This window comes from Stegastes partitus, unplaced genomic scaffold (genome assembly GCF_000690725.1).
Source record: "Stegastes partitus isolate 25-593 unplaced genomic scaffold, Stegastes_partitus-1.0.2 Scaffold1004, whole genome shotgun sequence".
Taxonomy (NCBI): Eukaryota; Metazoa; Chordata; class Actinopteri; family Pomacentridae; genus Stegastes; species Stegastes partitus.
Window position 1 is genome coordinate 121,022 of NW_007578735.1, and position 26,350 is coordinate 147,371.

The window sequence follows — 26,350 nt, forward strand, 5'->3', positions numbered from 1 at the left end:
TTTTTTTTTTTGCTGAATCTGTGGATATCCATGTGCTCCACGCCTTATGGCCTTGCATTAACAAGAGAGCAAAAGACAACCAACAGGAAACCACTTGATTAAAAACCTTGACACACGCTACCCAAAGCCCTGATGTGGCAAAATGCAAACCTCATGCAGCTGCTGAGAGACAGGTAGCTGAATAAGGAATTACTTTTCCCTGCTGTGAAGACACATTAAGCCATACTGGCCAGCAAAAGAACAACAAAAAGACAGACGTAACAATGTACACGCTAAACAGCAAATGGGAGTTTTAAAATGTTTATTAAAAAAATAGAAAACTTAGATAAAAAAAAACAAGGTTTACATCTATGTCAGTCGTTTACACATTGCAACCCATCCTTAATTACACCGTTATGAGTTGGGGATTTGGTTCATGGCAATAGGATAACGACCTACTGACTATCCTCAAGACAACTTGATAAGAAGCTGCACTTAAAATGAAGGGACAATGCTAATGGCGTGATGCTGAGTCCATCGGTTTGGTACACAAGGTGTTACAGTTCACAGACATCTGAAACATGTGACTTCACCAAAGGTTCGTTTTGGCTTGTGGCTCAACCAAAACTCCTGTGATGGTGAATCTACGGTGTCCCGAGCTCAAATCCTCTCATGGATTGCTGTGTAAACTATGTAGCTTTGAAACCTTGTCATACAAATACTGATCTTAAATATGGCAGAAGAAAACCTCGGCGAAATGTAAGGACCTCTCAACGGATTTATAATTATTGTCATTGAATGACACAAAACAAGGAGGGAAAAAAAAAAAAAAGCTGTGACATGATGCGAAAGGTTGCTGACTGCATTAGGAGTCTGCTCTTGGAGCCGACACCCAGAAGCTGTATGTAAAAATAAAAGCCAAGTAACCCTGGCAGTGCTTATTGAAACAAATACAGAAAGCTCTGGCTACATACAGGAAAAAGGGAAGATTTGGTCATTTAAGAAGGCAGTTAACCTGTTGCTTCAACAGAATCAAAGGAGATATAAGGCAGAAAAGAAGCACTTTGCTGGTAATAAGTAGCACCAACTATTTTTGAAATGACAAAAAGTATCCACAGCTAAAGGTGCATTTCCCCCAAGACAGCGTACGGTCTGTTGGAAATACACCTAAATGAAACTATTATAAACTGGATGATATGTTTCAAATGAGATCTAGTGGTGGAAAAGTATTTGGACAATCAGTTTGCAAAATTTCAAGTGATGAGAATTCAAACATAAGTAAAATGTTGGCATCTTGGGATTTTTGGCACATTTCTCATGTTATACCATAGCTCCCCCTTCTGCTGGAAAGCTCTACACACACACGCAGACACACACTCCTTCTAGGCCCTTAAATCCATCTATTGCACAGATCAATATAGTCTAGAAATTAAAAACAAAAAAACAAAAAGCTAACCTAAAGTAGGGAGAACCCCTAAAACAAAAGTAAAATGTGAAATAAATTAAATAAAATCAAGTCCTTATTGCACATAAATGCAACAAACATAAAATAAGGTGGCAATGTTTACAGTACAGAACAAAACATAGTAGTGCCAATGTGAACTAATCCCTCTGTGACAAAAACAACAGAACTGAAGATAATGACCAACCAAGCGAACCACTGATACATTCAAACAAGTCATCACAGTTTATGTTCTTGAGACAAGGTCCGTTGTGCCGTCACACCAAAACATTGTCAGCGTTGCGCTGCATAGGTAGAAAGGTAGTGCTTCGCTTCACCAGACTACAATTAGTAGATAGTTCAAGCTGTATGAGCTCCGCATCAAGAGTTGAGCTAACAGGAGGTTGGATTCAGAAGAGCAAATGAGCCCAAACCTGATAAGGCCCACTACGAGTCAAAACTTCAAGGAGACGCCAGGCTTGATAAACCAGTTCAGTACTATGGCACATGATGTTCAAGTTGCATGGAATCTCAATACTTGACTGTCGACCAACCGGGAAGTAGCACTGCTGAGGAGACCCAGTCTGGGAATCGGTGATTCCTCCCTCAGTCAAGTCAAGTCTGTGCTGGTGTGCATCACATTCTGAGGAAGGGCTTCTGACTTCAGACTGATGGAACAAAATATGCACAGTTAAGACTTCAGGCCTTTACACTTCTCCTCCAAGAAATGGGAGACAACTTGATTTGACTTGTCAATTGTAGCACAACGTAGGTGCATTTTAGAGCCTCAAACCCCAAAAAAAAGAAAAAAAAAAAAAAAAGAAAAAAAATCACCATCATATTCACCAATGATGGGCAGAGAGGTCTTCAACAATCAGTACAAGCTGTTCTGCAGTTTCAGTCTTTCACCTGCTCTGGTTGAGAGGAAGAACATTGTCCCTCTTTCTACGCCGCCAGGTGTTTCGGTTGTACTGCTGCTGGTTTCTGAAACCTGGTCCCGTGTTCTGCCCAGGGGGGACAAACCTGCGCTGCGGACTGAAGTTACCTTGAGACTGATTGTGGCCTTGGAGGCTCCCACCTTGGTTGTGCTTGAAGCCAAATTTGTGCGGCTCAAGTGAGCCATGGGAATTGGATCTTATGGTGTAACTGTGGCTCTGCTGCCCTCCAACCTGAGGGTGGTGGAGCTGGTGGAGGGGGCTGGTGGAGTTAGTGTGCTGGGAGACTTGTGCAGCTTGTGAAGTGTGATGGTGCAGAAGACTGATGGAAGGAGGGTTCTCACGGTAGAACTGGCAATCAGAGAGGGAGGCCATGGTTACGCTTTCTGGGAGGGGCATCTGGACCTAGAAGAAGACATGAAAATGCAATGAGAATTCTGCTTAGAAAGTGATGTTGCATTGTTATAATGCAGCAGACCACACACGCCAATCAAAAACAAACAAAAAAACACCTCCATGTCAATTTTTAAGAATTTAAATCTAAGGTGACCAACCTGACATGCTGTGTGGATGAAGCTTGCTGGATGTGCAGCCCTCAAGTCAGCAGCCATCTGGATCACTGAATGGACCGAGGCCAGGGTGAGGGGGTGGAGCTGGACAGTAGCATGGCTGCTTTGAGGAGAATCTGACTCCTGGAAAAACACATTCACAATTTAACAAAGTTGCACTGAGAGGAACAAAACTTTCACAGCTGGATTATGGTCAAGTTGTGGCATCTAGAGAGCATCACAGCTACTAAAAATCACATTATTCTGACAAGGACCTTGAATTCATGACGACAAATGTTGTACATATACAATGGTTTATCGCATGACTTGCAAAGTTGCTGTGAACTAACGGTTTACTAAGTGTTTGAACGAAAGAAAATATCCTTTGGTCTTACTATGTCACTTCCAGAGGAGGAGGAGAGTGAGCAGGCAGAGGAAGATGAAGAATGGTGTTGAGGGCTGGGGAGGAAGACTGGAGACGGTGAGGGGGAGTCAGCACTGAGGGGGGAGGAAGTGTCTCTTTGATCCTCGACCAGCATCATCCTGGAAAAGTCCTGTTCGCAGGCCTCTACATCTGGAAACAAGCACAACACTACAGTTCAAAGACGTCTGAAGTGATTTGAAAGCATCAAGTGACGACATAATTGTCTCTTCCAATAATGAAACACTGTCAGTTTTCTTGAGCGTCGCTGTGTAAAACGAAAGGCTCAAAGTTACAAAGAAATGACGTCAACTTAAAGTTGAACAGAAAGTTACCATGGTTTTCCAGCTTGGCATACTGTTTGGCTCCCCACGTCTTTATCGTCCAGTCCCTGTAGGCCAGGACCTCTGGGCTGACTTTGATGATTCGTCCTAAAGTACTGCAACGTAGAGAATTACAGTCTGTTATGATAGCAGGGCAAAGTCACACACCAGTACTGAGAAAAACTAGAAAAGAGTTCTGAGAAAAAGCTGAAGTGCTTGCATGAAAAAACAAGCAACCCTTCAGGCATGCTTTAATTTGTTAGCGAGAAGAAGAAAGAACCTCCTGGAAGTCGGCCACAGGCTCAAAGAAACCAACCTGTCGTAGTCTTTGTTGGGATATGCTCGTGCAAGAGGAGACACGCCATGACTCAGCACCATGTAGGCGAAGTCAAACACCTGCTTGACCTGCAGGACTCCATATGAACTCCTGCCCACATCATTCCCTGTGAAAATAAAAGATAAAATATCTGGATTACACACTATCAATTGTCGACAATGCAACCTGAATACCAGACAGCCACATAAACATAACAATCTAAAGGAGGATTTGTCAGCAAAATTAAAATCACACGCACTTTAGTCATGCAGAGTACAATTAAGATGGAGTGACTGAAATGTAGCTACGTATTTATCTTACTACTACCACCATTACTGAATCTAACAGCATTTGATTACACAATCAAACTTGAACATGTCTTATTTGATCATTTCAGGCCCCAGGCTGACCTGGCTGTATTGGATCCTCTATGCACAGCATTGATGGTCTGTTCCCATTCTCCATGGCACTGAGCATTTCCTCCTTGGACAGGTAGGCTCCTCCGTTCTTCACCCGGATGCCCATCTTCATGTAGTTGAAATCGCGGCCGTAAAGCTCAAAGAACTCGATCAGCAGGATGCCCAGGTTAATGTTGGAGCGCTGCGTGTCGATCCGAGGGTGTAACTGGGATTAACGGGACAGGAAGAACTCATTACCTTCACTTTGTGACCAACTTTGTAACCAAATCTACTTTAAAAATCTGTTTTTCTACGTGTGACATTGATTTTTCTCTCTCTAGTATTTCAAATGAAAAGCACACAACATGAACACGTAAAATAGTAGACTAAAAATATCAAAACAGAGTACAATGAGATCCAATTCTGTGAACATCTCCATCCAAAATACATTTCAGAACTTTGGTTTAGCTTACAGTGATTCTAAATCAAACGATTAGACTTAAACGTGTGTTTGAAAACTGTATTGGATGACTTTTCCATTTAATTTTTTATTTTTTTTAATTACAAAATCTGCAGTGTTTTGAGCAGTGAGTATTTACTGTAGATGTATTTGCACACTCTGGAGCTGACTGTTACGTTGATGAACATGTATCTGTTTGTGTACCTGCAGGAAGCTGATGGCCATGAGGATGAGGCTGTATGAGCTGATGCCTCCAGTGAAGACTTCATTCAAATCCCTCTGCAACAGGAACTGCTTCAGGACAAAGATCAGGGGCGGCAGAACGGTGTACTTCTACAACACAATGGAGAAAAAAAACAAACTGTCAACTGCAGCCAAATAAGCAACATTTATGTCAGCTGCTTTTAAGAAAGTAAAATGTAAAAGGATGAAAGGCTTACCTTAAGGTAGCTTTTGATGAGCTGTGCGGCTTTGACTGCGGTCTCCACATTAAAGCTGATGTCTACTTTCACTTGTGTTTCGTGGTCAGTCAGCTTGATGATTGGCACCTGAAAGGAAGGCAGAAACTCCAATGAAATAACTCCCAAACCTAAGTATATGAACCATATTTTCATGACACTGTGATAAACTGGCTAACAAACATTTTTCGTGTTAAGTTGTAAACCGAACTGTGAAACAGACGTCATCTTTTGGTGACTTACTGTAGCTTTGTCGAGGACTTTGATGGGACAAGAGCCAGCTATGTTGTGTTTTTTCAGGGCCTGCTCCAGTTGATGCAGTGGTGGATGATCCCACTTTCCAAACACCACCAGGTCGATGTCACTGAGAACAAAAACAAACAAAAAAAAAGTTCTGCATCTGAAAAAAGTCTGTTTTGCCAATTCTACAGCAGAGGGTGCTTTACTACGATGTGAGTTTGACATAGTTAGACTTTCTTTGTCTAAGCTGGCTTAACAAAAACTTAATCCCAGTCAGAGACAACCGGTATCATAACAGTGTTTATCAACTTTTTTTCTTCAGACTCACATAAAAGGAGGCATTAAACACAGCTTAACAAAACCTAAACCCCAGTCAGAGATAACCGGTATCATTGCAGTGTGTATCAACTTTCTTTCTTCAGACTATGTGCTCACGTAAAAGGAGGGATTAAACACAAAAATGCATTGGTCATGTGCTGCCGACTTAAGTCAAGAAGTTGGTATAATGGAGAGCGACGGAGAACCTAAAACGGTAAACAGGGCTGCTACTGCAAGTGATGCAAGACAGGGATGCTGCTCGAAAAAACGCCGTTGTTTAAGTTCATGTACGTACTTTACCACCCATCACACTCACAATGCAAGAGCTGTCAAACTTCATTCAAGTAAAAATGATATCGAAGAAGTGTACTTAGGTGTTAAATTGTCTCATAATGAAGGATCTCACTAATCTTTGGCCAAACCAAAGGGAAAATAATGTTTTTAATGGTACAAGTACAAAAACATGTGATTTCTGCATCACCAACTGAGTACATGTAGGTTTCCATGGCGACACATTCAATTCTTTAGCTGCACAGGTTAAAGTTGAACTACTAACGAACACCTCAACAGGTTTGCCAATATTCCCTCTGCTTAGAGTGTGAATGGCTCAGAGAATCATCAGGAAATGAATTGGTCAACATGTTGCTCTTCTTACAGCTGATTTAAATCCAAAACTGTGAACACAACCTCCTCCAGAGCAACCAAACTCTGACTTCACACTCAACATACCTTGTTAATCCATCAATCTTGTTTCATAATACACTTCTCTGCAGTGCATATTGATGCACAAGCCACCAAAATCACATCATGAGGGTGAAAACACAACATGGCAGTTTGAGAAGATAAAAAAGAAGAAATGCTAACTAGAACTGTAGATTTCAGAGCAGCAACATGTCTTTGTAGCTTAAACAAAAGGTTGTTAACCACCTCCTGAAGAAAACTCTTTTTTCCAAAAGATTGTGTACTTTTACAAAGATGGAATAATTTGAAAAGTAGCAAACATTTCAAAAAATTAGTTCAAGATGTGGTCATGTTAGAGACCCGGTCCTAATTCATAACTCCTACATTGTTGTTCCTGGAATTTAGTCCAGATTTCTGAGTGAGCATTGTGAATACAGAAGTGTGATGTTGGCACAAGCACTACACTGAACAGCAAACTTGTTTCCACGGCAAAAATCATCCTCCAATTAATATTGCGATACACTGTTTCCAAATGAGGCTGGTGGATTTATTTAACTTGAAATGTGACTAAACTTTATAACAAAAATGTCAAAAGGAAATGAAAAAAAAAAATCCAAATAAAAATCTGAATTTCCAGCAATGTGGACAGCAACACTGAATAATATATGGTGTCATAATACAGACCAAAAAACCCTGACAAGCATACCCTTTCAAAAATAGTACTCTTACTTCCTAAAAACTAGCACACTGAGACCTTTTATAAGGAGCCCGTGTAAGGTCAGACTGTACAGGAAAGGTTACCTTGTTGGAAGATAAAGTCCTGTGCTGAAGCTGCCAAATATCTCCACCTGCAGAGAACAAGAACAAATAATACAAGCCTGATTTACATTATGGCACATTACATATGGCACAATTTGATTCTCTTGTTTTCCCTTTGCACAAGATAAAAAAAGACAGCATACCCAAACTTAACAAAACATTACCTCCAGTTTACTGCATCTGTGCTTACTCATACCATCCCAAAAATCAGGTCAGGAGAGATTAAAGGGAATAAAAATAATACAAGTGAAGCCAAGACTTTGACCTGAACAAATAAACATGACTGGCAAATTAAAGCTAGTAGTTAATCTACAGTCCCCACTTATGCTGAGCTCAGTGAAAAAAAGCAGGACAGCTTGGAAGAGTTGATATTTAGAGAAAAGAAAGGAAAAAGTGTAATTCACAGTGAGGCCCAGTGGGATTTCTGTGGGCCAGGATTAGTTCAAAATGTTTACAATATTAACCAAGCAGAAAAAAAGCTAGTTGTTACAAAGTCCACTCTGTTGGCAGCATGCAACGGAAAAATAATTCACTAATGTTACTTTAGGAATGCGACATGAATAAATGATTACATCTGCTCTGCTCTGTTTGGACATATAGTGTAAACTGGGCTGTTGACTGGCTGCCATGTCGCAAAACAGAACACGAAAGCACAGTAAAGCTGAGTGTATAAGACAATCACATTGATTTATGTAGTGCATTACAGCTCTGAGATGTAATTTGCAAAGCAATAAACTGAAGTCAACACAAGAAATAAAAATGCTGTATTAAAAACCAGGGTAACATAATGATCAAATGCTAATAGTGAATACAACTTAATGAAACATCCTGTTGAAGTTTAGGAGAGAGGGGAAAAAAAAAAAAAAAGAAGTCCTTAGGCAGTAGAAGCTGTTCAGTTGTGTATTGTCTTGGTACACGCTTGGCCTCAAAGGTGGCTGCAGTTGAATTATTACCTCTCTGACATCTTTAGAAAATGGTTTTGCTTACAGTAACATGTGGTTCACCAAGATAAACAGGAACTGGCCAAAGTTGTGCCAGGTCAAAAATACCTCAGTCGGATATTAGAGCTTAACTTAAAGGCTAGAGTTGAGTCAGGAATTTATAGACTGACTTGTACGTCGAATTTAAAATGTAAACTTTCTTGGAAATGATTAAAAAGTCAATGCAGAACTCTGTTTTTATGGGACATGAAGGCAAAACGTCAGATGAAGAAAGCAGGCATTTGGAGGAGGGGTACTTCAAAATGTGTTTTTCTCCCACAATGGCTAGAAAACCCCCCACAAAAGGTAGTTCTACCTTTGCACAGTGTGCAACTGTAGGTCAATAGTTTCACTTAAAAAAAAAAAAATCAAGGTTTTTATTGCGTTGGTGCAGCTTGCAAACACTTTTCTCAACTACGAAGCCAGCTTTAGGATGCCTGGGTGTGACGGTCAAGACTTCACAGCTGCATCTGTTATGAAAAACACTGGGTGCGTTCCAACATCCATGCTATATACTACACTATACAGTGCGCCAGAATACGATTTAGTACGTCCCAGTTTACGGTATGTCAAATGCAGCATGCCAAAAATACCTGGATGTCCTAATACATCTGGCCAGATTTGGAAGGATGTAAGTCGGCGTGCTTTTCTCGCCCCTTCTGACCCACAATCCTCTGCACAGTTACGCCACATCGATTACAGTGTCTCGTGTAAGCATTAACAAGCGAAGGCCTCTTATTTTGCACTACAGACTGCGACGTTCAAAGTTTAAAGCATTTTAATAAGATCAAACAGTATGTCCTAGCTGTATGCGTACTGCATGAAACAGGATGTACTTAAATTAAAAATAAAGTATATGATCTGGAAGGCAGCTCGTTTAGACAAGAGGATTATGTTCATGGATATATAATGGTGTTCCAGTTGGGATGTTAAAGCCATGACTGTGTGAGACCAATAGCTAGTTTGGTACCCACAGCAGCAGCTTCTGGTACCAGCAGCGCACACACTTAGCCAGCTGTACCCAACATTGGTCTCTGGTTCTGCACTGCTTCTCCTCACCACATATTAGTTTCTTGCTGATTGCTGCAATTTCTCCTGATGCTCGTCTGTCCCTGGTCCCTATGACACCCAGCAGGCTCGTAGTTTTAAAGCTGCAGCTGCCATATGCTTATGAATATACATTTTCAACCTATTGAGGGTCAAAACTACAGTTAGCGTGCATGTTCCTCATTGTTAAGGAGAAATCAGCCAAGGTGGATTCGGTTTGTGACATTACGAGCAGGTTGTGCTCTTTAAAGCGTGCAAAAAACTCCTCTCAATGTTAATGCAGTGCATGTAGACATTGTTTGCAAAAACCTTGCTTCATTTTGATGTCATGCATCAATGTGGCAAGTTGCTCTTTAAAGGATGATGAGACAGTTAACTTTGTGTAAAGATACAAATCTTAGTGAAAGAAACGCTTGATGCAACAGGAAGCTTCCACTGACCTAAGGTTAGAAAAATGACGTCCTCAAGGAAATAATCACCCATAGAAATCTGAGCCCAGGTCAGAGTTCCATACAGTGTAGTCTAGAGCGGAGCACAGTTACCTGTCCGGGCCTCTGCACAGGTTTCACATCTGACCCGTTCCACACTCACCCTTGCTGTGGGCCACAAGTCCTTGATAACGTTTTCTATTCTGTTCACCACGTCCCTCCTCATGGCCTCCTCTTCGGGTCTTGGTGACATGAAGGTGAAAAAGTCCATGATCTCTTCGTGAAGACTGAAAAAACATGTGATCACAGGCAGGGAATTAAGAAAGTGAACTGAAATAGCACAAAACTTAAGTGCACGTAGAGAAAAGGCGACATTATGCATCTTTTTTTGCACCAATATTGCACACGTGCCCTTGCATTTGCATAAACAGGTAGAATTCTTCACTTGAGGAGCCCGGATGTCACTTTCATGGCTTGCAAATTCAAATAAACCCTTCTTACCCGTTGATGCCCGGGCTGTACCGCCTGGTTTTCCACAAGCTGCAGGAGGAGTCCACATACTGGCCGTTGCAGCCGTAGGACAGCAGCAGCGGGTTGAAGCCGTGGAAAGTGTTGGCTCTGCTCAGCTGCTTCCTGTGGCCGGATGAAAGTGACTGATGGTGGTGGTGGTGGTGGTGGTGGTTGTTCCCGTGCTGGCTCTTCATCTCGGTGGGGGTGTGGCCGCCAGATTGTTGCATGCTGCGACAGTGTTGCTGAACAGTGTGAAGCAGCGCGGGGGGGTGTCGGAGATTGTTCTCGTTCAACTCGCCGTAGTGTAAAAACTGCTTGGCCTCCTCTGCGACGTTCAGATTGTCGATCTGCAGAGAGGAGCCGGACGGCGACGAGCTCTCGGCCTCCGAGTCCAGCGAGGAGGAGGACGGCGACAGCGAGCCTTTCCTCCGGCCACTTCCCCTCTCTACCCCGCCGCTGCCGCCGTCTCGCTTCGGCAGTTTCCTAAACACAACCCCCGGCGGCGGTGCTACATTTCTGCAATACTCGCCGCGTGAGTCCGTGGAGTTTGCGTTTTGCACCACAAAGTTGCGTCGGTGGTGAAGGTGGTTGTCGACGCCGGAGTTCGCTCCAAATCCCTGAGAGGTTTCCCAAATGTGCATCCACAGGGAATTGGCAGGTCCCTTCTGCTCCGGCTGGATCCAAGCGGTCCTGGGATCCATTGGACTCCGAGTTCGCAGAGGACCTTCTTCACGGAGGGGGGAGGGAATGCAAGCAAATTTGGCAAATTAGATACTTTGCAGTGAAGGTAACCGATAAATCCTACCGCGTCGATTTACTCGTTATCCTCGAAGTGCTTCATGTCAGGAAACTGGTTTGGTTTTTCAAGCGGCTTGGCCAACTCCACTCCCCATGTAAGCCAGCCAATATGGCGCACCCAGCAGCACGGCTAAGGCTACTGCGCATGTCAGAGGGATTTAAATCTTTGAACACGCCCCTTAAGGCCGAGACGGAAATCAAGGTGGATGTAAACAGGACGGACCAAGCGGAAGTTGAGCTCTTTAGATTGATAAGTAAAATAAAATTTAAAAAAATATGGACACAAAATCCACACTTATGAGGGCAAATTTATTTTTACAAATAAGAATACGCACAGATTATTAACGCTTTAATCTGTGTCCACATATTGCGTGTTTTTTTGTCATTGTGTGCTCATTTTAAAGCAGCTAACAGTTTTTCTTACATTTTCCCACTACTGACTACAAAAAATACATTTTTAAATTGAATACTATTTAATGTTGATGTAAATATTTGTCTTAAACACATTCACAAATAGGGGAAAAAATATTGAAAAATGATTTCTGATCTTCACATTTGATTAGATGACAAAGCATAGTTTATTTCCTTAAGTAATATAGGTTCTTAAAAACAAGTTTTCGAGGCTTCATTTAAAAAAGAAATCTACTGTTAGCAAGTTTTCAGAGATTTATTTGAAAGAAAAAAAAAAATCTGAAACATCCAAGATAGAGATTGATAGATACTTTTTTTGATCCTTTACGGGAAATTGCTTTGTCACAACAGCTATAATCAGTGTCAAGACACTACATCTACCACTGAGCATTAAACACTGAGGTGTAACTGGACTGTTGTACATTTAAAACTAATAAACTATTTGTAATATGTAATGTAGAAAATATCCAGTGAGCCAAAAATGGCTTCATAAAATCCCCACTTACGATAAAAATAAACATATGCATACACATAGACACATGTAACCATGCATTGTGATCCTATTTAGAATTTCTTTAAAATATTGGGTCACGGTGTCAAAGCAATGTCCAGTAAGTATAGTTTTACATTTGCTCATTGGCATACAAAAGCTTTTATTTTGGTAGTTAGACCCAGAAGTTGTAGCTCGTACTTACTTTCATAAATGACAGATGAAACCCGGTCAGGATGAAACGTGAGGGTTGTAGTAATTTAGCAGGATTATTGGTGACTGTTGATATAGAGCTAAATGAGCCTTAATGTTCACCGAACACGAAAACATACACAGTCTAGGGGTAAAAGCAGCATCTGTTTCTTCCAGAAATCGTTTAGTTTTAACAAAAATCATGGAAATGTCTGTCTCGGATCAGGTCAGTACATACAATTCCCTAAGGTAATGTATGGCTTTGTAACAGGAGAGGCAGGTCAACAGACGGTACAGGGACACACACGATCTGGCTCAACATGTGCACATTTTAATTAGAAAAAAAAAAAAAAGTCTAGAACCTCTGAAATTTCAAACTGTACAAAACATTTACAACCAAACATTTGGCAGCTTATTTTTGATGAACGCAAACATCGACACCACATATTTACAGCAGCACTAACACGTGTACATGGTTTACAATATTTTACAGCATTACCTGAGAATAGCAGAAAGGCAGGAGATCATGCTTGTCCAAATGTTCCAGGGTGTGGTGGACTACAGTTTTAGGAAACTTAATTTTTTTTTTTCCCATTAAAACTTGAGGTAACGTTTGTTGCAAAACTGGACAACATTTACATTTATATGACATTTTTGAACGGACGTGCACATAAAACCACAAAAAGCAGACATTTATGAAGTCTGACGTGATCTGTAACCATTTAGTTGAATTTAAGGCTTAAAATGAACCTCTAAACACCCTGCCTTACTGAGCACAAACTTATTTGCATTTATTTGAGAACGCAAATGGTGAACAACTCTATTACAGGCTGCAAGTCTACAAGTTAAAAGTCAGCATTAACGTACTTGTCTTTTAGTTAAAATCAGTACATGCTGGTGCATGTAGATGTGCACATTTCTAGCTCTTGACCTGCCTACAAATGGAGGCTAACTGGTTAATGCAGCTGGTGACAGCAGGAGGGACGCTGTTAGATGTGTCTCCTCTCCACCCTGCCAGGGCAGTCAGGGCTTCTTTGGGGTTGCAGGGGGAGAGCTCGTAGATGCAGTAGATAGCTGCTAGCTGGACCTCCCATGGCAGGCCTGCAGACAGACGACACAATGTGACCTGAGCTCTTAATGCAAATCCATCTACAGGAACACCTTTCCTTGTTTACATCACAAGGTCTCAGCATTACACGTACTTTTCAGTTGATGTGGCACAAATATGAAAAACTCTCAAGCTCCTTTATTTTTTAAAAGGACACATTTTACATAATCTTTTGTTATTTCATATATTTTCTTTATAGTTGAGCCCAGATTATTTATAGCCATGCAAAATCTTGATTTACAGTACATTCTTATTTGACCAAATGGCTTTTCCAGGCTGGAAATCACATACAAAAGTGGGGAAAAAAAGATGGCGAGACATTGTGCTATAGGTGATAATAATTATTAACAAATGCTGCTTCTACATTTGTTTTACACTTTCTCAAAAAGTGCAAAGTCCAAAATATTTCATACCACTTGACCACAAGACAATTCTGATTTTGAATACAGACATAGAAATGTGCTTTACCACACCTGAATAAGATATAAATATGGATCTTGTTTGAATGAACGCAGGTATGCAAATGTGTGCTTAGATATTAAAAAGATAAAAGATGTGCGTTCAAAAAATGTGAAAAGCTTGTGTGTGGAAAACTGGCTGCACTCTCAGCGCAAAGCAGATGCTATGGATTAGTTACAGTCAGACTGAATCGGTCATATTTCATACCTTCCACCTGTCCCTGCTGACCAAATGTGTTGATGACGCTGGCAACAGTCAACACAGATGAAACACACCTCTCTTTAAGTCCCACTTGACCAAGACGTCCTATGTAAAACAAAAAGACAATTAATTCTCCACAAGTTAACACATCACTTCAGGTTATGCTTCATATTTAAGTAAAGTCACAAAACAACTGACCTATGAGTCGGAGCACAGTGGCGACAGTCACATCAGAGACAGGTTCTTGTTGACTTCTTGGCTGTGTTACCCAAGAATTCATTAATGGCCACAACTCCTTGCTGTCGAAGTAAAATGAACAAATTAGCAAAGGTGCCACTTGGTGAAACATGCATCATGTTGTACACGGTTGTTTAGGTTTTCTTTGGAAGACAATAGTGAGTTCAATTCCAGCATTAAACACTGCAGATTCATGTCGTACAGAATAACATACCCCAGTACATTTTCATAGGTCCACTTCCACTTCTTGTGCGAACACAGAAGGTGCAGTGTGAAGACGTGTTCCCAAGCCGCAGCTGCCAGGTCATCCCCGTACCGACTGTGTTTTGTGAAAGACAGATTTGACCCTGACCGGATCTCAGACAGTGTTCTGGAGATCAGCTGGTCAATGTCACAAGGAGGACTCTGTGGTGATATGGGGAGATTAGGTATTAGAGGATGCACTCCGCTTAATCTGAGTAAACACAGATGGGAAAGATGGGCAAGATGAGATGATGGGATAAAGACAATTAACTGACTCAAACCTAAGGTCACACAGGTTAGAAATGGACCAATGACCAAAGTGAAAATGTCCATAATCATTAATAAAACGTTGTTTAAATATAATATTATTTGATATTTGTGCCTCTATGTGCTTAGATTAGCAGACTGTGGAGAGATAAAAGGAAATGAAGGGAGTAAGAGGGGAGGGAGTGACATGTAACACAGGTCTCCACCTTGACACAAACCAGGAATGGTGCAGTTGACCTCTACGTTCAACACTAACACATGACTCAACTGTAATCATTTAGTACTATTTAGTAGTAAACTGTGGTGACTGGAGATTTGTCAGAGAAATCTCGCTGTGGGTTAAATATGTGACAACTGCAGAACTTATAAATGTACCTTTTCCCAGCCAAGGAATGCTGAAAGGCAGCTGAGAAGCCCTCCTTCTGCTTTCAGTTTGGTGACGGTATGAATGGCTTGGCACAGAGCGCTCTGTGAGAAAACCGTCGGCCACGTTGTCACCATAAACAACACCAGCTTGGCTGAATCTGGGTAATCTGCAGAGAAGAAGACAGAATAAATGACAAAAAAACAACCATAAAGATGAAGCGGTAATGACAAGGTGCAAGGTGATAGTATTAAGAATGTTACATCTGGTTGCTCACTGCATTCTGTAGTAAAAAAAACAAAACAAAACTTAACCAAATAACTACCAACTATGCAACTTTATGGGTCTAGATTACTCTCAGTTAAACCTAGATATTTTTTTCTACTTTCAGGATAAATAGAAAATAAAAAATCAACACCCATGTTGGGGCAACAAAAGTATTCCAAAGACTTTTAAGGAAGACAAAGTGCTCACCTTCCATGAGAATGCTGTAGGCCAGGATGTGAACCTTGTCCTGGTATCTCTTCTGCCTGCAGATCCCCGTGTAGACTCTGCAGAGGGCCTGTATGTAGTTTCTGCTTAGGTCATTCTTTTCAGCTTTCAGTTTTTTCATGATGGCCAAAATCATGTCATCTGCACTGAACTGAAGAGAAGAGAGAGAAAACATGATCAAATGAGTCCATATTCACACTAAAAAACAACCAACAAATCCCACTAGCCAATGACAGCCATTTGTATTCAGAATAATGAGAATGTACATGTGAACCACTTCTTTGCTTGAATTGAACCAGTGAAGTTTGATTCACACATTACTGCCTCCATGCAAAGACTTTGCGGTTTTCTCTTATTTTTAACTAAACCATAGCAGCAAGTTAACAAAGAAGGGAGATATTCACTTTGGTACAATGCACAGATGGCAATGAGCCAATTCGCTCTATGTGAATACACTCTTTGGTTAAAAAGAAAAAAAGGAAGTGTTACAGAAGTACAGTGCAGGCCTAATGAAATGGGCTTCTTGCATAATAGATTCGCTCATTCATTGCTTTCCATGGACACTTCATCTGGTCGTGAAAAGACATTGAGACGTTGAGAATTTGCAGTAATTTTCACCATGTTCACAGATGAAAATAGAATGATCCACTATGAGATGTGAAATAATAACCTGGAAATGTATGCTAAAGGGAAGTAAGTTTGTAAATTAGTGCCACAAGTGTTGAAGTTCCATCCCGTCATTAATAAAGCTGTTAAGTTAAGCATATGTTTACCTCTTTAGTTTGGTTTAATTATGCATGTGGAAGTGATGTCTTTTCAAAACAAGCAAATAAATGACGATTTCTCCCCCCAAAGAAGTTGCAAGTTATGTGAGAAAAATACTGCAATGTAAAGAGGAAGTAAAACTGTTGCATATGGTTCAGTATAAAGTCATACTAACCAAGCCGCTTTGGCAAATCTCAGAGATGACCTCCTTCTCCTCATCCCTCAGGACGGGCTTTTTGGGCATGTTTCCAACATACAGGTGGCTCTGGAGCACCGGCAGCAGATCAAAGCACTGGTGTTCGATTTTCTTGAAACAGTTAACGATAAGATTTTGCTCTGCAGGTTCTCCAAGTTTCATGGATGGAGATGGTGTCGCATTTCTGAGCTGTTCGAGCCTCACGGTCGGCGAGGTGGTCTCCTGTCCACCGTTTGAGAAGGACAGTACCTGCTTGCGAGTAACACCAGGAGAGCTGCTGTCGAGCCTGAGACATTTGCTGCTCTTCAGCTGAGACAAACCTTCGGCTGGTCTTTTTTCTCCCCGCGTCTCAGTCTTTGTGAAGGCCGTTGAAGTGGAGTTGATGGTTGTAAAGCTGGACTTCTGACTGTCAGTCGTTGTGGGTAATGTTCCGCTCTCTGATGAACAAATGCTGAGATTGACATTGCCTCTGAGAATGCTCAGAGTCCGGGCACGGGCAGAGAGTTCTGGATACATGGTGTCAAGAATCCTCATGGAGTTCTCCTGAGATGGACTGGTAGAAGATGACGGGGAAGAATTCATTGCTGTTAAAGGCAGACGACCAGGGACTGGAACGGCGTGTTTTGGAGTGGCAGAGCCAAACTGAAGTGGTGATGAGGGGACTCCATTTGGAGGGACTGGGCTGTTTAGGGATGAAGAACTCAACTTCTGGCTGCTGTGGGACTGGACAGGAGTGGTCGGTGAAGCCAATCTATCCATGGGTGAGGGAAATAAGATTTTCCCGATAGCCTGCCTTGGGCTGATTGATTTGACTGGCTTGGGAGGTGTCTTCAGAGGGGTCAGAACAGGAGGAAGTGGAGGACCCATTTCAGAGCGAACATTACCTATACACTCTGGGGTTTGACTTGTAGTTGAACTTGACGGCGAGGTAGATTTTGCCTCTTTGACCGTATGTGGACTTTGTTTTTCACACACTTCTGTGCAAGGCTCAGAACATTTCTCTTGTCCTTTTGTGGCAGCAGCCTGCTGATTTAATGAGGTAGTGTTACCTGAGTCTATTCTGTCTTGAGGGAAGTCGCTTACAATGGCCTTTTCAGAGATGTCTTTTTCCTCTAAATTGGAAACAAGAGCTTTTTTGTTCATTGAAATCTGTTCTGTATTTACATCAAAATTCAATTTTCTTGGCTCTGGGGGAGTTTCCAAAGTCTGCAGTTTTACAGTCGGTAGCAGACACGTAGGACTCAACTGCCTGCAAACAGAATGTGTATTTTCTGTCAAAGCTTTACTGCTGACAGTATTTGTTTCTTGGGAGTCCGAAAGGGATCGGCTGCTATCTGCCATTATTTTGCCGTTCATTCTCTCTATGTCAACATCCATTTTTGAAGGAGTGTCACAATTTGCTTGAAGATATTCCTGGTCAGCTTGTGACCCGTCATCCTCTTTCTTCAACACTGGAGACTTCTCAGGAGGCAGAGGTTTTTGATCACCATTTGCCTTTGAAGGTGAAGCTGTTCCATCAACTCCTTGTGTTTCTTGCGCTGCGTTTCCATCCTCCTTTCTAAGAAGCTCGATGGGTGCATCAACTTCGAGCCGCTCTTCATGGGTCATATTGGATACACTGTTGTTGCCGTTACTGCTACTTGATGAACATTGGGTACTTTCTTGCATTTCTGAGTCCTTGCAGAGAGACACCGTGTTCTCCTGGAGTTTAAATGCAGTCGCAGCCTGACTGCCTTGTCCTAAACAACAAGAACCCTGAGCACTTTTCTCAACTTCTGAGCCATTTTCAGTATTTACAATCTTGGCATCTTTCACAGATTCAACTAATGTTGAGGAAGTAACAGGCTGTATATCTCCTCCTCCTTCTTCTGAGATCACAGCAGCATCTTTTCCTATGGGTGACTCTACACCATCAGGAATGACTCTTTTGGCATCAGTAGCATCAGTAGGATTTGTGTCAACATCCATCTTTGTAGTAGTCTCCTGATGTTCGTTTACCTCTTCTGGACTTTCAGTAGTTAATGAGACAGCTTCAACCAAAACTGTCATAACTGAAGAAGAAGAAGAAGAAGTAGAAGAAGAAGAAGAAGAAGAAGAAGAAGAAGAAAAAGAAAAAGAAGAAGAAGAAGAAGAAGACGACGATGATGTTAAATGCTCAGATGCTGACTCCTGCTCAGTTAGCATATCTTCTTGAAGATGCATTTTTCCATTATCTGCACTGGATTTGTTCTTAATCTTAGTGATTTCGGTTAATCCACTTTGTGTCAAGCCTTTGGAGTCTACTTCTGTAGACATATGTCCCATGTCCTGTGTTATGACCACTGGCAAGTCCACATTCTTCTCAGTCCCAAGTACAGAAGAGTTTGGACTTTTTTGGCTCGACAGTGACGTGATGTGTAAGGACTCTTCTTGGATAACAGGAGAATCCTCAGAGGGTTCAGGATGATTTTCCTTTTCTCCATCATCCTCAACAGATCGCATCTCGGTGTCCTGAAAAAAATAAGAAATAAGAAAGCAAGAATGAAATTTCTGAAAAATCATGCGCCCTATGGTCTGAGAATGACAAGGTTAACCAAACCTGTGCTTTACTAAAATTACTATTAAAAAAACACTCTAAAATAATGAATTATACATGGAACATCAGTAATTGTATTTGTAAGTTTATCAGCTGACTCTTTTGGAAAGTGATTTTCTCATTATATCTTCAATGGCTTTTCATTTAACTGTTTGGTAGAATTCTTGCAGTGTAGACATGCTACATGAACAGAAAGCCATAGCAGCTCACACTGGCTCAACATTACAAATTTACACAGGTAAACCTGCATGCAGTCAGCTGAAACAGCAACAGAAAAACACAATCAAACACATATAATTCTCACCAAATCTGATAGTGGTGATATGCAGGGAGGCATGGGTTTAAACAATTCCAGTATCTCTTCAACAGATAATTCACAGCTGCCTGTGCCAGTAGATGAATCATCTGTTTTGGATTGTTTAGATGACCGCTTGCCCTTTTTCGAACTGTCTGTTTGCTTCTTGCCACTTGAGCGCTGAAGAGGTTCTTGGGGTTTGATGGCCGGAAATGGTGTCAACGCTGTGCAAGTGGGTTTTGGCTGTATGTGGTAACTGTGGGAACCGCTGAGCTTGTGAGAAGCAGAAGGGGACGTTTTACTCATACGCGATTTCAGTCTTTTTTGTGGAGAGGAGGGAAGAACTTGCTTGCAACTGGACTCTGAAATCACAAGAATAAAAAGAGAGAATTGCATGCATGTCTAAAAGTGTAAAATTAAGAATAAAATACAAACTAAAAAAAGCAAATTCACTAGTTTTATGTCAATAACAATTTACAAATACACAAGAGGTCTTAATGATGCCTGACCTGGAAGGTGCAACAGGTTTGCTGACTGTTCCTGCTCTGGCTCCACACATGTCCATAAATTTTCTAGCAGCATCCGCACCTTGTCTGAAAAACACAACAAAGCATTCATACGATGAAAAAATAAAAAAACAATCTGCTTTTAGGGTTAATGCATGTGTTTAGCTTATCAAATCAATGCAATAAATAATAGGTAAAAGAAGCTGCATACCTTTATCAACTTTAGGCTCTGCAGGCGCACTTGCTTGAGTTGCTGCGTTCCTATAGTCTTGTTGAGAAGTAATTCACATATTGACAAAACGTTAATTGGATTTTCAGTCTGTTGTTCAAAAAAACTATGAATAGGTCAAATAAACAAGGATATATTGGTAACTATTTTTCCATTTATACTCTTAAAATTATATAAGAAAATTGTTTTTAAAAATGCTACTTTGGAAGAATTTTAGCTATTTGTCGCTTCTTCAAGAAACAAGATCTGACCACAGCAACACTGCATCAGTTAAAAAAACAACAACACATAAACACATTCTATGTTTTTACCTTTACTCCTTTCTCTTTCCAGCCTCATCAGTCTCACCTAAAAAAAGAATTGAAATCATACACAGAGAAATGTTGGTTTAATAGTGTTAAAAAAAAAAGCTGCCATTTTGCTGTATATGAAGACTTTTACTGCACCTGGAGGTCATTAATATTTCTCTCGAGCAAGATTTTCTCTTTGGTCAGTTGAGAGATTTGATGATTCTGTTTGCAAACTGAGTCTGAAATGAGATCAATGAAACTACTATTAAGTCATCAAAAAGTACTGACATAGAAACACAGATTTAAGACATCATGGGAACATAACACGCTTCATATTAAGTAAAATCAGATTTTTAACACCAACCTTCGAGCAGTCTAACTTTATTTTCAAGGTTGTCCTTTCTGTGGATGAGAAAACAACATGGAACCTTTCAGCATAATTTTTTTTGAAAAGATTTTCTCAGAAAAAAACAAAACAAAAGCAAAAGAACAAACTATACTTAATCATGAAGCAGCAATAATTTCATTAACGTTTCACAACACAAACAGACACATTAAAACAGAGAGATAGAGAGAGAGAGACGTTACAATCATTACTGTTCAATTTAAGAAACTATAACTTTAAAAGAAGTGCAATTCTTACATGCTTGTCAGGTTGGCATTCTCCTCCATCAGCTTTTCAACCTGATCTGCTTGTGCCTGGGATTTCCTCAAAGATGTCTGAAGAGACAAAAATTAAAATGCACAATTTCCAATGCTGGATGTTAGCAGATTTAAACTATAGTAAATTCAAATATACTTCGGAAAAATGCCCTTTCTTACTTGGGTGTTCAGCAGATCGTTTTCCACAACTGCCTTTTCCCTCTTCAGCTGAGCATTTTCAAGTGACTGTGTTTCTGTCAAGTCTAAGAATGTTTTAAAGATAATTACAAACAAAATTAGATACTCTTCTAACACTTTTTCAACAAACGATCATTCACAAACGTGCAAGTCTTCCCAATTAAAATGTACAGCATGTGAATACAAAGTACCTTTCACATATTTTAGCTGGTCTTCAAGCTTTTCATTCCTGAAAGATATGGAAAATACTATTTAACATTTTACCACAAACACCATCAAGAAAAATACCATTATCTGCGCTATCATGATTGTGATAAGTGTCATCACTTACTCTGCCGTTGTCTTATTGTTTTCCTGTTTCAGTTTTTCCATCTCTTCAGATAGATGTCCATAGGCCTTAAGAGCACCCTATCAAACATGAACACACTCAGAATATTAGCATAGCATAAAAAAAAAAAAAAAAAAACATATCTACAAACATATAGTATCAGGATTCTATGGAGGAACAACCTACCCTCTTTTCCTCCAGCTCTGCTTGCACAGATTCATAATCCACTGTCTTTTTCTCCAGAGTAACCAACCGGATCTGCAGCTCTTCCAGCTGCTGTTGAAGCCTGATTGTGTCACTGTATAAACAATGTTAGGAACGTGGATGTGTTAATCCAGTTGCAGACAACAATAAAATGTATACATGTATTATTCATACTATGACCATTTTTCAAGGCATCTATGCGGGGAGATTGTCTGCAAAATGTAACAGACCCCTTGTACTCCTTTATTTATGTATTTAATCAAATTAAATACATAAATTGCACCGTTATTAAAGTTAAAACTACGGTTTACGCATTAGTTGAGTTACTTTCAAGTGTCTGACTAGGACAAATTCACATAGATAATACATTAAGACACGTCTGGGAATGACTAATTAGTATGCACAATCATTATAAATATATCCCGCTCGCTAACAGCTGATACCTGTCCATTGGTCCGGAGCAATCTGAGCGCAAATCAAATATACTTTTGCTGTGTGTGTTTCTTGAATATTTCACAAGAAGGCGTTATTTCTATCCAAGTATTATCACAACTGGTGAACTGTGATTGAGACGCGTTACCATGACAACTGTTAATACTCACTCCGAAACAGCGATCTTCTGTTTCAGTGCCAGAAATGACGACACATACTCTGTCAGGCTCTGTCAGTGGAAAAAAACAACAACAACACAACACGAACATATTCATAAGTACCGACATGTTAACTTGAAAATGTTAAGGCAACAACTCATGAATAGTGTGGCAATCACTACACACTATTTACATTCAGTCTTGAAATATGAAACGCAGTAATTTAATTGACACAGAAGGATAATCTGACCTGGTGCAAAACAGAACAGTTTTGACAGTTTCCAATCGTCGCGTCCGCGGCAATTGCAACCGTTTTGGACTGACTGTCTCCTGGCATCATGGTAAGACCACGTCCACCGAAAAAAAAAACCCCAACGCGGCTGTTATTTTATATCATATACAGAGACCACCATGTCTCAGTGTCACAAATTCCGGGCAAGTTCAAAACAACTTCACATTTTCGCGTCTCCCACGTTGATCAAGGACCCAAGCCAGGACCCGGCAGAGGGAGCTCCGCGAAGTGCCGGTAAACCAGAAACCAATAATCTCTTACTACGGTATTCATTTTTCAAAGATATTCTTATTTTGTGTCAATAATTAATTAGATATAAATAATTCATCCGTTCAAATTTGAAGTTAATTTTTTTGGAGGCCTCGATATGATTTTTGCGCTCATTCGGATTTTTCTTCAGGCACTTCATTGTGGTGCAATGCTGATGAACATGCGCTCCAGCTTGTGTCCAGTACGGTCTTTATATCAGTTGCGTTTATAAATTATACGCGGAACTTTGTTATTAGTGTACCAATACTGGTAACGAAGCAGTTGTTCAGATGCTTCAGAGGCAGTTGTTCTGAAAAAAAAAAAAATTCCGACGCATTTTGATAGTCAAAAATGGCGACATCTGCTGGACAAATCTTAGGTATGGACTACATTTGAGTGCACAGCTCGAACACTCTCACTCCTTACGGCTCCTCATCAGTGTTACAGTGTTCAATATAACATGCATAATGAAAAACTGTGGAAGTCTAGAGTTTACATAACAGTTTTTAATGAGGCAATTTGAAAAGAACAATTGGCGTTAGGAACTAGCCACACACCTATGTGAGGAAAGACCAAGCTTGGTTTGGGACAGTCAAGTAAGTTTTGGCTTTAGAAGGTGTTGTCGAATAAATATAATGCCCCAAACACCAACAATAGTATAAGTGCCAGTAGGCGGTGTATGCCTTGGGTAAATCTAGATCTGATTACAGCATGTACGCAGTCCCTGGTGGTCTAGTGGTTAGGATTCGGCGCTCTCACCGCCGCGGCCCGGGTTCGATTCCCGGTCAGGGAACTCCTTTTGCGTTATCTTTGAAGTAGTTGCATTTTCATTGAAAATATGCAAAACATGGTAGAGCTGCAACCCTCCACAGCAGTTCCGAGAATGACAGGACTAATTGTAAATATGTCGGTAGTGGTGTTTGGCCTCTCTTGTGTGCTTGCTCAGATGGTTACGATGATTTGTTTAGTTTTGAAATAAATACTTTTTGTCAGAAGAGGGTGCTGTTGTACTGGTAACAGTTGTACGAATCTGGCTCTCTCCCCTACCCTTTTGCGCAGACACACTTACACACACACACACACACACATACACACACTGTACAACTACTTCGGTCGGGTCCAGCAATAAATGGCTAAAACCCCTTAGTTATGCATGCAAAAACAACAAAAACAAAATATTGAATTTAAGGCAATAGTAGCCTATGTAGCATAATGTTCATTTTCCATTTGTATGATGGAATATGTCTTCGTAACACTGTCAGAGCTGAGCTCTGTTTATGTGCTTCTATACTGAGGCCTTGTTGATTAGAATATCCATGCTTACCCTCAATATTGTGCTTTTGTTCTTGATCAAGGACAAACTGAGGTGGTTTTGCCTCTAACCCAGCTGTATAAGTGCACTAAAGTTGGTTTATTGCAACTCGTTGCTCATAAAATCAGCTGGATGGACTCAATAATGTATTTGCCATTCCTTATTCAAAATATGTTGACATAAATGGTTGTGCTAAATAATTCTCCTCAATACTGTATCAGCAGATTTTGATTCCAATGGCTGAAAGGAAATAACTAAAGGTGCTGGGATTGCTGTAGGTGCATCCTGATGGAAAGATAATAACCCTGTAACTTCAGATGAACCTTCTGAGTGTAGCCTCAAGGCTAAAGAGCCAACTCTTTCCAAACAGATGCAGTCAGAGATAGCATAGTTTCTTTAAAGTGGAAAGGGCAGTATTGTGCAAGCTCTCTCTTCCTTCCTGACACTGACAGATAATCTCTTCTGTTACCTGACATGAATTAGGTTACATTTCAAATGTTGCCAGATTTGCCTCCATCACCTTTTGTTGTCTTCAGGAAGCCTTTGTCTGATCACTATCTTTGTGTAAACAAAAATGCTTCATCCTTTTTACCCTTTTAGTCTTGCAGGGTTGGATTTCTCCTCTTTTTTTTCCTGTTAAGCTGTTGTTGTAAGACTGAGGAGAAATAAATAAAGACAATATCCCACTTAACCAATAAATGATTGTTTTTCACCTGTAGAAGTGTTTTCCTTAACCACTGCTGATAGGATTTGTAATATTAACAGTGAAACTCACATTATCAGGGTGTGGTTACATGATTTAAACATTTTGATCACAGAAAACTTGACTTTTTCTCTCCTCTTCTGAGTTTTTTGAGACTTCACTGGGTTGCAAAGTGGCTGATGGCGGTACATTCCACAGACTGAGAGGGAGTGCATGTGTCTGATTGTGCGCGCTGTTGCTTTTGTCAGCAAACTGTCATTGATTTATAAAACTGTTTTGAATCTCTGAAAATCTTGCAGACATTTGCTTGTGAAAAAAAAAAAAGAAAACTCACTGCAACTCTGGCCTACATTTATTCAGTAGCTCAGTGTCTACACAGACAGAGTAGCGCAGTGCCCAGAGCTGGCTCTCTAGTCAAACTATAAATTGACTACAGAGAGGTGGCTGACAAGGATGAAAACCCCTTTTTTTCTCTTTATACCCACCTCTCCCTCTGGCTTATTCGCCCTCTTTCTCACAGCATTTTTCTCTGACACCACCAATATTCTCCCATATTTCTTCTCACACTCTTCTTCTTTCCTCCCTCACTCTCCATCTGTAGGCCTTAGGGCTGTGCCCCAGGGTATGACAATGGTTATTTTGTTTTGGGCATCTGTGTCTCCTTGACTTGTTGGGAAATGACTAAAGAGGAAAGCACAGACACCATATGTCATAGGTGTTGAAATGGCTAATACCACGTTGGCATTAGAGTTAGCCAGGGCCTTGCATGGCTTACGCGCTCTTCTCCATTGCATGCTGAAACCAAGATCTTAGCATCAGGCCTGCTGTCTTATGAGTTTCGCTGTGATATGACATGTAATGTGGTGCACAGTGGAAGAACTGCAGAAGATGCGCTCCAGAAAGAAAAAAAAAAAAGTCAAGTTTATTTGTATACCTCAATATCACCATCAATTTCATCATAATGCTTAACTGTAGAACCCTGGTGCATGTGAGGTGGGGTTCCGATACAGAAAAGAATACTATCAGCAGGAAAACCATATCAGATGACTATAACTGCTAAATGCTTTTCAGATTAGGTGAAAGGTGGAGCTTGTAGTGAGAACTACAGACTCTCCCCTCAATGTTTTAGTCCTTTTAGCTCATTATTTTGGTTTTACGGCTCATGACTTAACTGTTTTGATTCAGTCTCATCAATGGATTCCCTAAGAGTATTCTGGAGTTTATTCCAAATGAAACAATAGTACTGCTTGAGAATTTTGTTTTAATTCACAGGGTAATTAGGAACCCTGCCTGGTGACATCTGAAAGCAAACAAAGGAATGTAGGGGCTTTTAATGTACGTTAAATAGAGATAAACGGTTTAATTTTGTAAATGCTGGACAGAAAGACAATAAATAGAGGGAAACACTGTAG

General features: G+C 40.6%; 2 protein-coding genes and 1 non-coding gene across 3 annotated transcripts; 1 reads left to right on the forward strand and 2 right to left on the reverse strand.

Moving 5' to 3' along the window:
- Window positions 1–284: 284 nt before the first annotated feature.
- Window positions 285–11,334, reverse strand: LOC103367002 (non-canonical poly(A) RNA polymerase PAPD7-like). The gene is made up of 12 exons (XM_008294881.1): window positions 10,294–11,334; window positions 9,956–10,079; window positions 7,320–7,366; window positions 5,523–5,643; window positions 5,262–5,369; window positions 5,026–5,154; window positions 4,374–4,587; window positions 3,964–4,090; window positions 3,660–3,763; window positions 3,299–3,477; window positions 2,910–3,047; window positions 285–2,760 (listed from the first exon to the last, which is right to left on the reverse strand). Exons 1-12 carry the CDS (start codon window positions 11,001–11,003, stop codon window positions 2,326–2,328), a joined length of 2,436 nt encoding a protein of 811 aa, XP_008293103.1. The 5' UTR covers window positions 11,004–11,334; the 3' UTR covers window positions 285–2,325.
- Window positions 11,335–12,502: 1,168 nt separating this feature from the next.
- Window positions 12,503–22,851, reverse strand: ice1 (KIAA0947-like (H. sapiens)). Its single transcript, XM_008294882.1, has 20 exons — window positions 22,633–22,851; window positions 22,395–22,453; window positions 21,775–21,886; window positions 21,592–21,668; window positions 21,452–21,489; window positions 21,243–21,325; window positions 21,064–21,140; window positions 20,785–20,822; window positions 20,577–20,659; window positions 20,442–20,478; window positions 20,113–20,169; window positions 19,905–19,988; window positions 19,405–19,757; window positions 16,505–19,015; window positions 15,547–15,715; window positions 15,084–15,241; window positions 14,413–14,603; window positions 14,160–14,260; window positions 13,968–14,066; window positions 12,503–13,294 (listed from the first exon to the last, which is right to left on the reverse strand). The coding sequence occupies exons 1-20, from the start codon at window positions 22,720–22,722 to the stop codon at window positions 13,113–13,115; spliced, it is 4,599 nt and encodes a 1,532-aa protein (XP_008293104.1). The 5' UTR covers window positions 22,723–22,851; the 3' UTR covers window positions 12,503–13,112.
- A 793-nt stretch (window positions 22,852–23,644) lies between these two features.
- On the forward strand, window positions 23,645–23,716 carry trnae-cuc (transfer RNA glutamic acid (anticodon CUC)). Its single transcript has one exon. It is a non-coding gene; the product is annotated as a tRNA-Glu (tRNA).
- Window positions 23,717–26,350: the final 2,634 nt, after the last annotated feature.

What these genes read in the sequence shown, in the direction of transcription:
- LOC103367002 (XM_008294881.1), bottom strand. Translation starts at nt 11,003, where the DNA reads ATGGATCCCAGGACCGCTTGGATCCAGCCGGAGCAGAAGGGACCTGCC. An exon ending in AAGTCCTCGACAAAGCTACA is followed by an intron (nt 5,370 to 5,522) that starts GTAAGTCACCAA and finishes CCTTCCTTTCAG; the next exon opens with GTGCCAATCATCAAGCTGAC. An exon ending in AGAGGATCCAATACAGCCAG is followed by an intron (nt 4,091 to 4,373) that starts GTCAGCCTGGGG and finishes TTATTTTCACAG; the next exon opens with GGAATGATGTGGGCAGGAGT.
- ice1 (XM_008294882.1), bottom strand. Translation starts at nt 22,722, where the DNA reads ATGATGCCAGGAGACAGTCAGTCCAAAACGGTTGCAATTGCCGCGGAC. An exon ending in AACAATAAGACAACGGCAGA is followed by an intron (nt 21,490 to 21,591) that starts GTAAGTGATGAC and finishes CATATCTTTCAG; the next exon opens with GAATGAAAAGCTTGAAGACC. An exon ending in TAAAGTTAGACTGCTCGAAG is followed by an intron (nt 20,660 to 20,784) that starts GTTGGTGTTAAA and finishes ATCTCATTTCAG; the next exon opens with ACTCAGTTTGCAAACAGAAT.